This window comes from Anoplopoma fimbria, chromosome 1 (assembly GCF_027596085.1).
Source record: "Anoplopoma fimbria isolate UVic2021 breed Golden Eagle Sablefish chromosome 1, Afim_UVic_2022, whole genome shotgun sequence".
NCBI lineage: Eukaryota > Metazoa > Chordata > Actinopteri > Perciformes > Anoplopomatidae > Anoplopoma > Anoplopoma fimbria.
Genome location: NC_072449.1, coordinates 26,239,522 through 26,252,631, shown reverse-complemented (window position 1 = coordinate 26,252,631; position 13,110 = coordinate 26,239,522). Strand labels below are relative to the sequence as shown.

Sequence of the window (13,110 nt, the reverse complement as noted above, 5' to 3'; positions counted from 1 at the left end):
CATGTTAATACTCCTAAAGCCGAGTTGTAGTCAAGACGACCTAAACCGAGTTTAAGTCTCGACCAAGAACAGAGTGTATCAAGGCCAAGACTAGACCAACACTTTGAGGGGTTGGGAGAAGTCAAGACCAAGGCAGGGCGAAACAGAGTCCAGAGTCAAGACCAAGAAGTGGCCATTGTGTCTCACACTGCATGACACACCCAGAGAAAAAGATCATCAGATGATTCACAGGGAATTTAGTGATATCCTTGTCCCCTTGCAGACACCAGGACAGACCAAGCGAAAATGCGGTTGATTCCGAGATGAGGCAGCTTTCACTTGTCATCCTGAATGGTTACTGATTCTAAATAAGGACAGCAGACAGAGCTCTGCTACAACAATCCTCTGTAATGCATTCATAGCACATCTATTCTATGTGGGTGCTGTTTCCTAGCTTCTCAAAGTTAAATAAGAACAAAAGAGGAATATTTAACACATCGATGACTTCATTTCTTGTCCCTGCTGGTGCCTGAATAAGGCTAGAATTTCAGAGAAAAATAAACTCACAACAAAAGAACAGCAGCGAGGACCACTTTGCAACACATGAATTAAAAGGTGGGACTGCTATAATGGCTGTTATTGTGTGAGCGAATGCCTGAACACTTGTGATTCTGCTTAATGTGGTGAGAGGGGACAAAGCTGGACGGGCTGCAGCAGACAATGACGACAGAGCCCCGATTATGTGGTCCTAATCAATAGCGGGTCACACGTCAGCCCACATTCCAGGAACAGATGGGAGTTTCCGCATGTGAGGGACTGCAACCCAGTTACATTTGAAGAATATCGCCTGGCCATTCACACAGCATAAAAAAAAAAAAACACCTTCAAGATTTGCAGTGAAATGCTTTCTAAGTTCCCCTAAAATAATCCTGAAAAGCAGAACATAAAGGAAACTCTGTTATTCTAGCCCTCACGTAGAAGCACTAAGAATAAGTTTGCCTTATTTTATGTATTTGACAGATGTCATGTAACTGTATTTCCCTATGTGACATCAGTTTATGTAAGAGCGAGCTTAAATAAACCACACATGCACATGACAGAGCATGGGGATGTTCCTTGGAAGCCTTACAGTTTACACAGGGCTCCCCATCTGGGCACGGAGCTAAGATGTTAAACAGACAGCTGACCCAGACAAAGTTTATAACACACATTTCTGGAGCACTTCCAATAAATTCACCGTCACAAACAAAACAGGAGTCCAACAGCGTGCCTACAATGTGTGGCCATTTTGCATTTTTCAGCAGCTCCAGCCCATTATCCGTCTCGAGCGGTGAGGAGAACCAGATGCTCCTGGGTCGGACACGGCTCTGTCCCATCCGTGTGCCCCGGAGAAGTAAACATGAAAAAAGATGTAAAACAGAATGGCTGAGAGAATAAAACTACAGGCGTTTAAGGTCCAACGGATGCATTAGAGCACCGTTGAAAATCAAACTGCTCAGGTTTCCCAATAGTCATAACACTGACCTTGGAAGGCCGGCAGCTGCAAGACATAACACATGCAGATAAGACCCAAACAGGCCCATAAATTCTTGTGTGTTAATAAAGGAGGTGGGAGGTTAGCAGGCCAAGGTGGACAGGGTAGGAACGTTTAACTCCTGCTGTTCTCCTCATGTACACAATAACGAAGTACACATTCTCCTTTTGAGCAAGGCATCATTTATTAAACCTGTTCAGTGCATTAAAAGTAGGGCCTGATGTCGTTCAGCTTTTATGACATTATGGGAAATAATATTTCCGCATACAATGTCATCATACGGCTGTGATGGAAAGCTCCGTCCTACAGGTGTGATGGTGATAAAGAGGGCCGCTGCATTCGGTACCCACAGTGCTTATTCACTCACTTCACGGGAGCAATGATCTGCAAAATCTGCAGCGCATCCCATGAAAAACAGTCTCTCAAAAGCTCTCGGTAGATATAATCAGCCTCAATTTGCAGTTGAACACTTCCATCATTAGGGAAAATGAGTAATCTCTCGCCATGTCTCCGTATCAGCAAAAGGCTGGGCTTATTTAGCGGGAGCCCGCCCTGACAGTTTGACTAACGGGGAGCATTATCTTTAATCAGAACTCTTTGTGTTACTTCCGCTGCCCCTGCCATCTGCTGCGGCTTGTACACGTCAGTGTACGGAGGGTGTGCTGTAAGCATCTCATGGTCTCTCTGGCTCCTATGCACTATGGTGGCTTTAGATGCACGACACTGGATAGAGCAGTCTCTTCAGCAGCACAGAGTAGAAACATTTACATACAAGGGGAACGTCTGACCTCAGCTTTTCACTTTATATTTTATTCTTTAAAACACACTGGTATCGGTATAGGGAAGGAAAACAATGGTATTGAACATCTCTGATCATTAAAGTCGAACAGTGATGATGCATTCAGGATCTTGCATGTATGACCAGCAAATGCATTGCAAAATATATATTGTGTGCTCCAGCACACACAATTCCACATGTTACAGCAGTTGTCATTAGGAATATCTTCTTGCAAACAATACTTATATATTCATGAGTACAGTATGGAATGTAGAGTGTTCCAACTGAATAATTTTACTTAAAGAATAAATACATTTTGTGGTTAAAAATTTGTGAGATGGAATAAGATATAAAGGTTATTTACAAAATAAATTATCATTAGTCCAAAGAGATAATTAATTAAAACTAATATTTGGCAAATTTAATAAACATTTTGTAAATTTTTCTGACACTTATATTGAGGACTTTGTAAAGTATCATCAAAGGAGAGTAAATGCTACCTTAGATTTCCATTGGAATACTGCCGACTCTGTAGATGTTTTAGTCTTGATAAATCATCAGTTCAGCTAAGTATCTGGCCATGTGAACACCTTGTTGTGCCATTCAAAAGTTGTATTGCTTTGTTAAGTGCACATTGAAAACACGATGTTCCCCAGTGCCGTGGTGTGTATTTTTCTACACACATCCATGCCAAGAAAAATATTGTTTTTCGTTGACTTAAGAAACCATCTTAATGCTAGACATGATGAAAGAAATTCACTTGCCATCTATTCATATATTACTTGCCATGCTGTCTTTTGTTTAAACAAATAACACAATAAAATGGCCAAATCAACAAAATAACAGAGAATGTATATATTCAGCTGAGCTGCTCATTTATCATGGAACAAACAAGACAATAACATCCAGACTACTTGATGTCAAACGCCTCTACTGCATATTCTTTGGGTCTGTGAACCTCCATGATGCCAATCACTGGGTGCATTATGTCACCTGAAAACCTTAGACACACAGCTCAGTGATCTGAACCACTTATCACATTGTCCTAATTTATCTTACTATGTTCCAGTGAACTCTGTATTTGTGCAATGGCTACATTACTCATGTGTATTCTGATCTGAGCTTCAATTGTAGTTGTTCAGTTCCTACAACTAAACTGCAATGACTCATCACTGTCTGGAGGAAGAATAATCCGTAAACTAAACTATTTCGATATTGGAGGTACACAGAATTTAAGCCTTAAAGGAGATAACTGATCTAAATGATATTCAAATTACAGAGATGCCACTCACCCTACGTCAACTTGGCTGAACACGTAAAAAATGTTTTCCACTTCATCACAGTTTCCTGAATCAAATGAATCATCACCGCTATACAGAAAAACATCTGTGGGCTTCTAGCTGTTTTTTTGTTTGTTTGTTCTTTGTCAAATATTAACACCTATACCACAACCACAATTTGCTTTCATATTTCCAACTCATACAAACTATCGCTCAAAGGCAAGTGTTTTGCATGAAACAGAAAGACCACACACACATCTTTACACTCTGATTTGAGAATATTTACAGCTGCTAGTGTTAAAATTATATTGCAGGATGCATCCACAGGTCATACAGTATCCATGGCTGGTTAAAATGAAGCCCAAAGTTACTTTCAACTCCTACTTCACTTCGGAACAAGGTGTCCAAGGGTTAGGAGCATGTTCAAATAGTAGGGTAATTTCTAAAATGCAGAAAAACACATTTTCAGAGGATGCATGCTATCACACTTGGGCCGATATCCTTAATTGCATGATCATTTAGACCAATGCCATTTGATTGCAATTCTACTTTGAGTGTCGTGTTTTCCGTGAGAGGAGTTTACCTTGTAGTACATCACCTGTTAAACATCTTTCTTCCTACATTATTTTTTTCCAGAAATCTTCCCTGGATTATTCTGGAGTCACACTAATCTCACTTGTGTCAAGTTTTTTTATTATTATTAAAAGAGAGAATGTGTAGGTATATGTATTTTATAACTGCTCCACATTGTTAAAGTAGATTATTTTTACAGGAAATTACTCCGTAACAAGTCTACTTCCTTGTGCGTGGCATCACAACCCCAATGTGCAAAGGATTTAAGAACATATAGTACACAATTTATGACAAAGCAAGATAGAATTCAAGTTTGAACAAACTACTTCACAAACAACATTAACATGTTGCCAGGAAGAAAATAGGCTCCATCTAAGGTTCCTCCTGCCGGAACTCATGTATAAATATCATCATATCATTATTACATCTGCAAATATGCTGTGCTGAGGGGAAAACACAGACTACTTCCTATTTCGACATAATTGACATTGATGGTTATTATGACATTTGCATAGAAGATAAGAGCTGTGGTAATCCGCATTGTTGCATTAACTAAACTAAAGTATGTTTATTTTAATAAACACAACAGTTTTCTGTACCTCAACATCTCCTATCATGGTGCATCTACAGTACGCTAATCCTCTCAAAAAGTTTCTCAGGGGCGTCAGAAAGGTGTGGTGGGAGTAGCTGTTGTTTACTGTAAAGCAGGGCGCCGGTCAATGAGAGCAAGCGTGCTACGTCAACCGTCCCTCGGTATTAAATGCTAATAAGAAGACAAATAAGTTTGTCAACAACCTTTTTTTTGGGCCACACACTGCTACACCAAAGCAAGCATCTTGCACTGAAACCTCAAATGTCAGCACTGGTATTCATATTTTCAAACATAAACATGTTTTTGCTTTTACAAACAAATGACTTATTGTACCATTCTCACTTTTATGTTTCTCTATGCTGGAAAGGCCCGAAAGGCATTTCTACTGACTGACATCAGCCTATTTGCTTTAGAAGGTCAATCTAATGACGGTCATATGACATGAAAGCTTCTAGCACATGTACGAGCTGGTAGCAGGATCCCTGTTTGATTTTGTGTTTGGATCAAATCAACAGTGCAGAAACTAGATTTCTATTTAGGTAGACAAACCTGTCTGTGGAATAACCTAATGCTACACTTAGGTGTGTGAGAGTTTTAGGCACCATTAAATGTAACCATCACCGCCGGGAGAGTGTACTTTCTGAGAGTGCTGCAAATAAGTACAAACATTCTTAGTGCTGCTCGGAATCACAAGAGAAAAATCATTGGGATCAAATTCTCTTCAGAACAGCAGTATTTTAATCTCAGCTGATGAAGGCGTGATGGGACCTCTGTCACCACACTTGATGGTACCTACAGGAAGTGTTGTGACAGAGATCCCATCACTTCCTGTAGGTACCATCAAAAGGAAGTCTGACATCTGCTAGTAGTGCAATAATTAAGTTTTGGGCAGAAAACACATAGGCTACACCAGAGTCCATGGCAAAGAACAGGATATTATGACAAAGGTTCAAACAAGGCCACCCGGGGATTTTCACAATAGATGTGAAAAAAATGGATGCACTTGGGGTTGGAGAAGAAAAGGTTGAGAAAGTGCAATTTTGTGACAAACAATGGTGACTTTAAAGCACAAATTGTTCTCTATATGGAATTCAGAGCATTAATAAAGCAGCAAACAACTATTTGCTTTATAAAGATATAGTGGAGTAATGTCTCCCTCTGTGTGTGTTGTTATCCAAGCTTCTCTTTGCTTTGTTGACATTGCCGCGAGTGCTTTTACTGTGTGTGAGCGTGCCCAACTGGCTCGCTCACTGGCGCCGCTCTGCACTGCGCCGCTCTGCACTGCGCCGCTCTGCACTGCGCCGCTCTGCACTGCGCCGCTCATATGGCGGTTCCAGCTGATCACGTCTTCACGATCGCAGTGTCTTTGCTGAAGTAGAACCCATCCTCCGGTTCCCCCTCAGGTTAACACTATAAGCTCTGTCAGCACTTTTGGCGTTGTTTGCTCTGTTAGCACTGTTATCACCGTTAGCTGTTATCTGCTGGCTCAGCCGTCACCATCTTGAGAGCCTTTGAGAGGAAATCAAAATGCAACCAATCTCAAATAAGGCAACTTTAATTTCTTATGAATGTCAATGAAGACTGCCAATGCACTGCAGAAGGACTCCCAAGTTGATCTACACAAAATGTATCAAAATGAATTATCTCAAAGAGATTAACAGTTACAAACTTCTAAACATTACCTTTTCCAGCATCTTAAATGTGAAAATATGCTGCTTTTTAGGATTTGGACTGTTGGTTGAACAAAACAAGCAGTTTAATGTCACCTTGGCCTCTGGGAAATTATAATATGCACTTATCTTAATTGTGTTTTCTTTATTATATTTTGTTTTATACTAAGGAGTGATTGATTAATCAGATTGAAGGAGCTTATTCTAGCCTCAGTATGAAGTTAAAATAATCAACAGATCAACCAACGATGAAAATTATCGGAGGTTCCTTATCCCAATCACAAGGATCCCGTTGGGCGAACATATCCCACAACGATAAACTAATCTGACTTTAATACTGCAGTCGCATAGAGCCACCCCAGACTTGTAGCTTCTGGGGGAAAGGTCCATTTGAGGGCCCACAGATAAAGTGGAACAAGGAAAATGTCTGTGTGAACGCTGGGTGTCTGTCAAAGCAGGAACTGGGAGGCGTTCTCTGTTGACCTCTGAGGGCAAGGACTTCCCAAAGCCCCTCTGCAAAACAACAGCAGACCCGGCAGCTGACGGTGGGACACAGGAGGCGGCTACTAAGCCTTGCCTGCCTTGAAAAACCTGCCGACTTCCCCCCACAGGTCTCTCTCGGATGTAACATCCACATGGGCAAAGCGATTTAGCCCTTAGAAACTGGCAGCCGAGAAAGCAGGAGCAGCAGCTATCACCTCGCCGATATGATCTGTCTGGTATGTGGCAATGCTCTACTGTATGTGAACAGACACGTTTGTGATGTCAGATACAACAACGGGCAGATGGGAAGGTTTAGCCAACAGCAGCTAGATCCCGACCTGAGAACAGGAATCAGACTGTTTACAATGTGACGCATCACATGCATGATTCATATTGTGCATGCAAAGTACGATTGAGTCGTGAATTAATCATTTAGAGGACTTCTTATGCATATGTCAACATTGGATGTCACAACGAGCTAGGACTAAGGATTTCCTTTGTTGATTACAAGTCAGGGAAGATCGAAGAACTATTTCTTATTATGTATTTTTAGCAGTTTATTGATTTGACAGCAGTTACAAATAAAAGGTAGTGCCGGGGTTAATGTAGCGGACATGATGAAGCATATTTGAACCTCAACAGAACGCTGCAAGAGGCACTTGGTAAGCGCTGGATCAGTCAGTTGTTTTCATGGTCCTTCTGCTTATTCTGGACATTATTCAACAAAAGCACCCAAGCCACTCCCACCTGCCCTTAAAAACACTGCCCACCTCTGGAGCCCCTGTCGGCCCCTGAGAAGAGATAAACCCGACCAAGTGATTCATTTAGCAGCGGTCAGACACCAGAGCGTGACTGTTATTCCTTGTGGAGATGCAGCGTGTGTGAAAAGTGACCATACACTGCGTCCGCAGCACCGCTGTCACATGGTTTAATGGCGGGAACACAGAAAGTTTATGCTCATCATGTGTTTGTGCAGCAGGGCGCTGTTGTAGAAATAATGAGTCACTGTTGAGAGTTAATAGCAATTTGAAACAATTAGCAAACATTTAACCAGGACTAGTCGTGCTCGTTACCGATCACAGACGTGTTGTCTCCTGTCTTTTCCCCCGGTTGCATCCAGGCTTCAACTGCCACAAGTGTTTTGCTCCCTGTTTTGCATACGATTTGCATGTCAGACCTGCTGTGGTTGTACCAGTTTTTACTCTCCTAACAATGCACTGGGACATGCTATGTGCCACATTTTTGACAAACCATCTGTGGAAGGTCACAGGAGACTTTTTTTTTTTTTTTTTTTTTTTTTTAAATACAATGACAAATCATTTCAACAACTAACTACTGATTAACAAAACACAAACCGCGTCTGGTTTAGGGAGGACTTCGCTGTAGAAAGGGGTGGAATATTGACAGGACAAGTGTTGTTAAGGATTAAAACATTTTTGTCCGTATTGCAAATAATCTTCTAAAAAAAAAAAAACTGTACGAACTTTAGCGATCAACATGGCAGTTACAGCACTGAAACACCTCCGCTCATTCCAATATAATGACCGATCAAACTTGCCACCTTGTTCTTTTGAGAAACACACCTTCGGGCTGGAATGTCTGCCAGTATGTGGAAGTAGTATCTGAAAATATCCCTCTCCTAGGGATAGGACGTCAACTATGTCAGATGACAGCAATACTGGTGAGTAAATGGCCCCGATTGTCCATAGCCTGACTTTAAGTGGAAGGAATTTGAGATGGACCGATTATCGCATTCACAAGTCTGCCTGCTCTGGACACTCCATCTCATGACACTGTTTTCTGGCTGAAACTCTGTGTGTGTGTGTGTGTGTGTGTGTGTGTGTGTGTGTGTGTGTGTGTGTGTGTGTGTGTGTGTGTGTGCAGTTGTTTATAGGTTACTGCTCAGGGTGAGAAGCACGATGAGAAGGGTTGAGAGTCTGTTCCCTGCTCTCTTGCCTGAGGAAGGCCATTATTATGCCTTGTTCGTTGTTTATACAGTACTGCTATGAACCAAGCAAGTTTTTTTTTTCCTCTGTGCCATTGCAGCTGCCGTTCCATACGGACCACGGTGGTCTCTGTGTAAACATTAGCCAGCTTTAAGTGGAAGACAATGAGGAAATGAAAGGACAATGGGGGTGATGGGGAGGGGGGGCTACATTTGAAGACATTCGAGGATGGATTTCCAGATGACATCATGGCAAAGTCAGCTAGTAGGAACACGGAGAAGGCCCGGCAACGCAACGCCGTACATAAACAGTGGACAGCTGTATTTATAGGAGATTGTCTCATGGTTCTATCTGCCTTCATAAATCCTATTATCTCATTTGTAGCCTTTCCCCCTTGCCCCCGGCACCCAGCAGGAGACTGTAGCAGCTTTTGGCCCATGAAGCCTCATCATGGCTCTCAAAGTGCTATCCTCAGTACTCACTATTGTTGTGACAGGAGTCTGCTTGGCCGCGATGAAAACTGGCTACATCAATGCTTCATTAGACATTACCTCATCATGATCGGATAAAAGCCAAGTGGCAGTTTGTGTCTGGGAGCTATCTAGTCAAAATCATAGACAGCTGTCGGGTATTACACAGGCTTACCTCCATGTTGACCCCCCTCATAGTGGGTGGCTATGTCAAACCTTGCAACATTTTTCATGTAAAACATGCATTTCTAGTTTTGAATGATCAGGACTGTTTTTTTTTGTTGTTGTTGTTGTTGTTGTTGTTTTAATCCAGAATAGCAGGTTGTGCCTCCTGTAGTTCATAAAGAGAGGGGAGGTCCAGATGGTGGTGGTTGGGGTGCACCTGCTGCTACAATGGGACTTTACTCAGTTTGACACAACTTATCTGGGATGCAGATGCGCACAACACAAAGCCATTTGACAGATAAAGAGAGCTCGGTCAGTCCAGTGCCAGTTTAACTATTAAAGCACACAGAAACTAGGCGAAAGTGAAATACACTCACATATCTTCTCAGCTTTTTCTCCGGCGGTGACTTCCTCAGCCAGCCCTGGAAGATGATCTCCCCGCCGCTCATGTTTGTCAGTGTCTTGTTGTTTCCTCTTGCTCTACAACCGAAGGCTTGCCCGTTCAAAGTGCTGTCGGCGTCCGGCTCCCACTGACGCAGTCTGCTCCCCCCATTTGATTACAAGAAATCAAGAGTATTGCTGGTGGGAGGTGTTGAGGTGGCAGCTCCCGGTGCGCAACAACAGGCGCGCAAAACGGGGAGGAGAGAGGAGAAAAACCAAAAAGACGCACCTCGGCTCTCAGGGAAATTACGCACGGCCAGCTGACGAGGAGCCGCGGGGAAACTGAGCTGATGCAGGGAGAGGAAGTATCGGAGAGTGTCTGCAGTTTGTTTTCCCAACTCACACCACGCCCACCGAGCAAAGAGAGGGATGGGCTGCGATGGGATGAACAGGATGGGAGATTCAAGATCCCAAACGAGTTTAAAGAATGGAGGAACCGATGTCTCTGGGCTGGACTATTTGTCTATTTGTCTACATTCACACAAAACAGAAAGTCTTTCTGTTTCATTTCAAATACGGAAACTCATCTTTTTTTTTTTTTTTTTTTTTTTTTTTTTTTTTTTACTTCAAATGCGTGTTGTATGCCTCACCAAATAGCTTAGTATAAATAAAAGCTTAAATATGGAGGGGTTTGGGTTTTTTTGTAAGATTTTCCACGCTTTGGAAAGGTCAAGTTAAAAGTCAATCACTGCTGTGAGTTAATTATTCGTATTTTCTAAATTGAATGGAAAAGGGGAAAAGCACCATCTGGTGGCAAGTTCAAATACCTCTATGTTGCTCTGACAAACTGGCATTCTTTTTTTAAATATGGAAGTCGGTACAAGCAAACAAAAGTATTAATGGAACTAAACACTTCTTGAGAGGTGTTGAGTATTAAACAGTGGATTAATTAAATTCCCTCTCAGATATGGTTGTAGGATTGTTTTGTGTTCATTGTATTTATATACAGGCACAGATTCATTTTTAATAGAACTAATCATATTTAAAAAAACAAAACAATAATCCAATAACATCAAAACAATGTTGAATATAATATTTATTTGATGTTTGACAGACAGCAAATACAGACTTATAAATATCTACTTGGCCGGAACTTTGTTTCATAGAGGACAAGAATGGGAGAATCTGGGGAAAGCAATCACATCTTTTATGTTGTCGACACCGAGAATGCATTGTAAGAATCGCTCAAATCCCAAACCAAAGCCACCATGGGGGACGGAGCCAAAACGCCTCAAATCCAGATACCTGCCAATAAATAAATATGTCATTACAACTTTGTTGGTGTGGAAGGATGTCTCTTTTAAAATGTTGTTTATGTAAATATGTTTTTTCTTACCAGCTGTAGGTGTCTTCTAATCCAGCCCTGGGAAAGTATGATAATTAATGTAAGTGAGTCTATGGTCAAAACACAAATTCAAAAACTACAATACATCCTCTCTAGCAATATTTCCATTTATTGTAAATCCATGTGAAAATAGCAAAACTGACTTTATTTGCATTATTTCTCCTCTGCGCCTTATTGGGGTTAAAACTCTGAACAGGGGCCGATTTACATTCATTCACCAGGACATTGTGCTGATGAGGCAGACAACACAAATGTGAAAAAGGTTTCTTCTTGTCCACAGCTAGTCCGTAAAACTTATTTTATATCAACCAATAATATATATATAAATGTATATGGAGTATAAATGTCAATGTATCATTGAGTTTTCCTACCACTCGATATGTATGGTGGCTCAGGGGGCTTAGAAACCTGCTAACCCAACTAGAGAAGTTAGTCTGGATTTCAAAAGCTGCATCCTTAACTTTCTGCACACTGTTGTTCTGTGAGGTGGCGAGATCCCTACTGGGATTATGCCTGATCTCAATTAATTAAAATACAAACAAATTCAAAGCAACTAAGCTGATTTTGACAACCGTAGTCTAAATATATTAGCATGGGCCTTGCACTGCCCTTGGGAGTATGTGTCCTTACTCTTCCAGCCGAGCCCTCAGCAAATCCAGCCTCTCCTCTCTCAGCGAGCCCCCACACAGCTCTCCAACTCCCGGCACCAGAAGATCCACTGCAGCTGCCTGCACACAAACGACAGTCGGGAGTCCGCCCAGATATGCAAAACGCCACGATAACCCAGCTGACATTACGAGGAAGGAACTGAGCTGTTAAATCATTGATTTCGCTCAGCATTTTAAACGGTGTGACGATGTCTCACCGTATGCTTGGGATGATCCTGGTTGTCTCTTGCATAAAAAGGCTTAAGATCATAAGGATAATCAGTGACAAAGACTGGAACATTGCCGCAATGTTTCACCAGGTACTTCTCATGCTCTGTCTGAAGGTCACAACCCCACTGTAGAAAAGAACAGCTAAGGTCAATGTGGAGCTCTGTGGAATAATAGTGTTAGCAGCAAACATACAGTAGGGATAAAGATCCAAGTCTGCTCTGTTAGTAAAAATAAATAAACATCGACACTTACGTCTGTTGGGAAGGCAAATTTCTGGGAGCTGTGGTTTAGGATGTCTATAGCTTCACTGTAGGTAATCCTAAAAGTAGATTGAGATAGTACCAATCATTCAAGGCCTTCAACATTTTGCTTTATTCTTTGACTGATATAATTTTATTTTCCATGTTTGGATTAATAGACACTTACACAGGGAACTTCTTCTTCAGCATAGCTTCTACAGTGTCCTTGGAGTGAATGGACATGATAGGAAAAATGATAATAAGGAAGTTAGATGTATTTGTGGCTGGTTGGTATAAGGAGTCAGGTTATGCACCCAAGTGTAAGTGTCCTTGAGGACTCACCCTGTGTCCAGGAGTCACATGCTTGTGAAACAAATCCAGATCCTCGGCACAGTGAGCCAAGACATGCTCCGTGGCAGACCTGAACACGTCCTCCATGACCTAAGGAGCGGGGCCCGGTTTAATAATTAAACTTTTTCTGGCCAACTGCACATAAGGGCAGCTTTAAAAAATCACATACAGCAAGTGTAAAATTTGATCTTCAGTACACGGAAATTGACATGATGTGTAAATCAGTGCACTTCATCCAAGATTTTCATGTTTGAAAAAAAAAAAAAAAAAGCCTGTGATGTCTGCGTTTTATCAGAGGTTATCAGACAACTTTAATGCTACTTAGTCTCTCCTTCTCCGTAAAAAGACAGCCCCCTACAACTATGTAGAGCATTTTTGAGTAAAAA

At 41.6% G+C, this 13,110-nt stretch overlaps 2 protein-coding genes across 2 annotated transcripts in view; both read right to left on the bottom strand.

The window, feature by feature from the left end:
- gab2 (GRB2-associated binding protein 2) overlaps nt 1-10,279 on the bottom strand; it is a 35,602-nt gene extending 25,323 nt beyond the window's left edge. The window contains exon 1 of the mRNA XM_054597751.1: nt 9,848-10,279. Within this exon, the coding sequence (XP_054453726.1) occupies nt 9,848-9,919 (72 nt within the window). The 5' untranslated portion in view covers nt 9,920-10,279. The remainder of the gene's footprint in view (nt 1-9,847) is intronic.
- Nucleotides 10,280-10,934: 655 nt separating this feature from the next.
- Nucleotides 10,935-13,110, bottom strand: part of nars2 (asparaginyl-tRNA synthetase 2, mitochondrial) — a 5,084-nt gene continuing 2,908 nt past the window's right edge. Inside the window, exons 8-14 of the mRNA XM_054597738.1 lie at nt 12,716-12,814; nt 12,561-12,598; nt 12,387-12,453; nt 12,122-12,259; nt 11,887-11,984; nt 11,248-11,274; nt 10,935-11,156 (exon numbers count right to left, since the gene is read on the bottom strand). Of these exons, the coding sequence (XP_054453713.1) occupies nt 11,012-11,156; nt 11,248-11,274; nt 11,887-11,984; nt 12,122-12,259; nt 12,387-12,453; nt 12,561-12,598; nt 12,716-12,814 (612 nt within the window). The 3' untranslated portion in view covers nt 10,935-11,011. The remainder of the gene's footprint in view (nt 11,157-11,247; nt 11,275-11,886; nt 11,985-12,121; nt 12,260-12,386; nt 12,454-12,560; nt 12,599-12,715; nt 12,815-13,110) is intronic.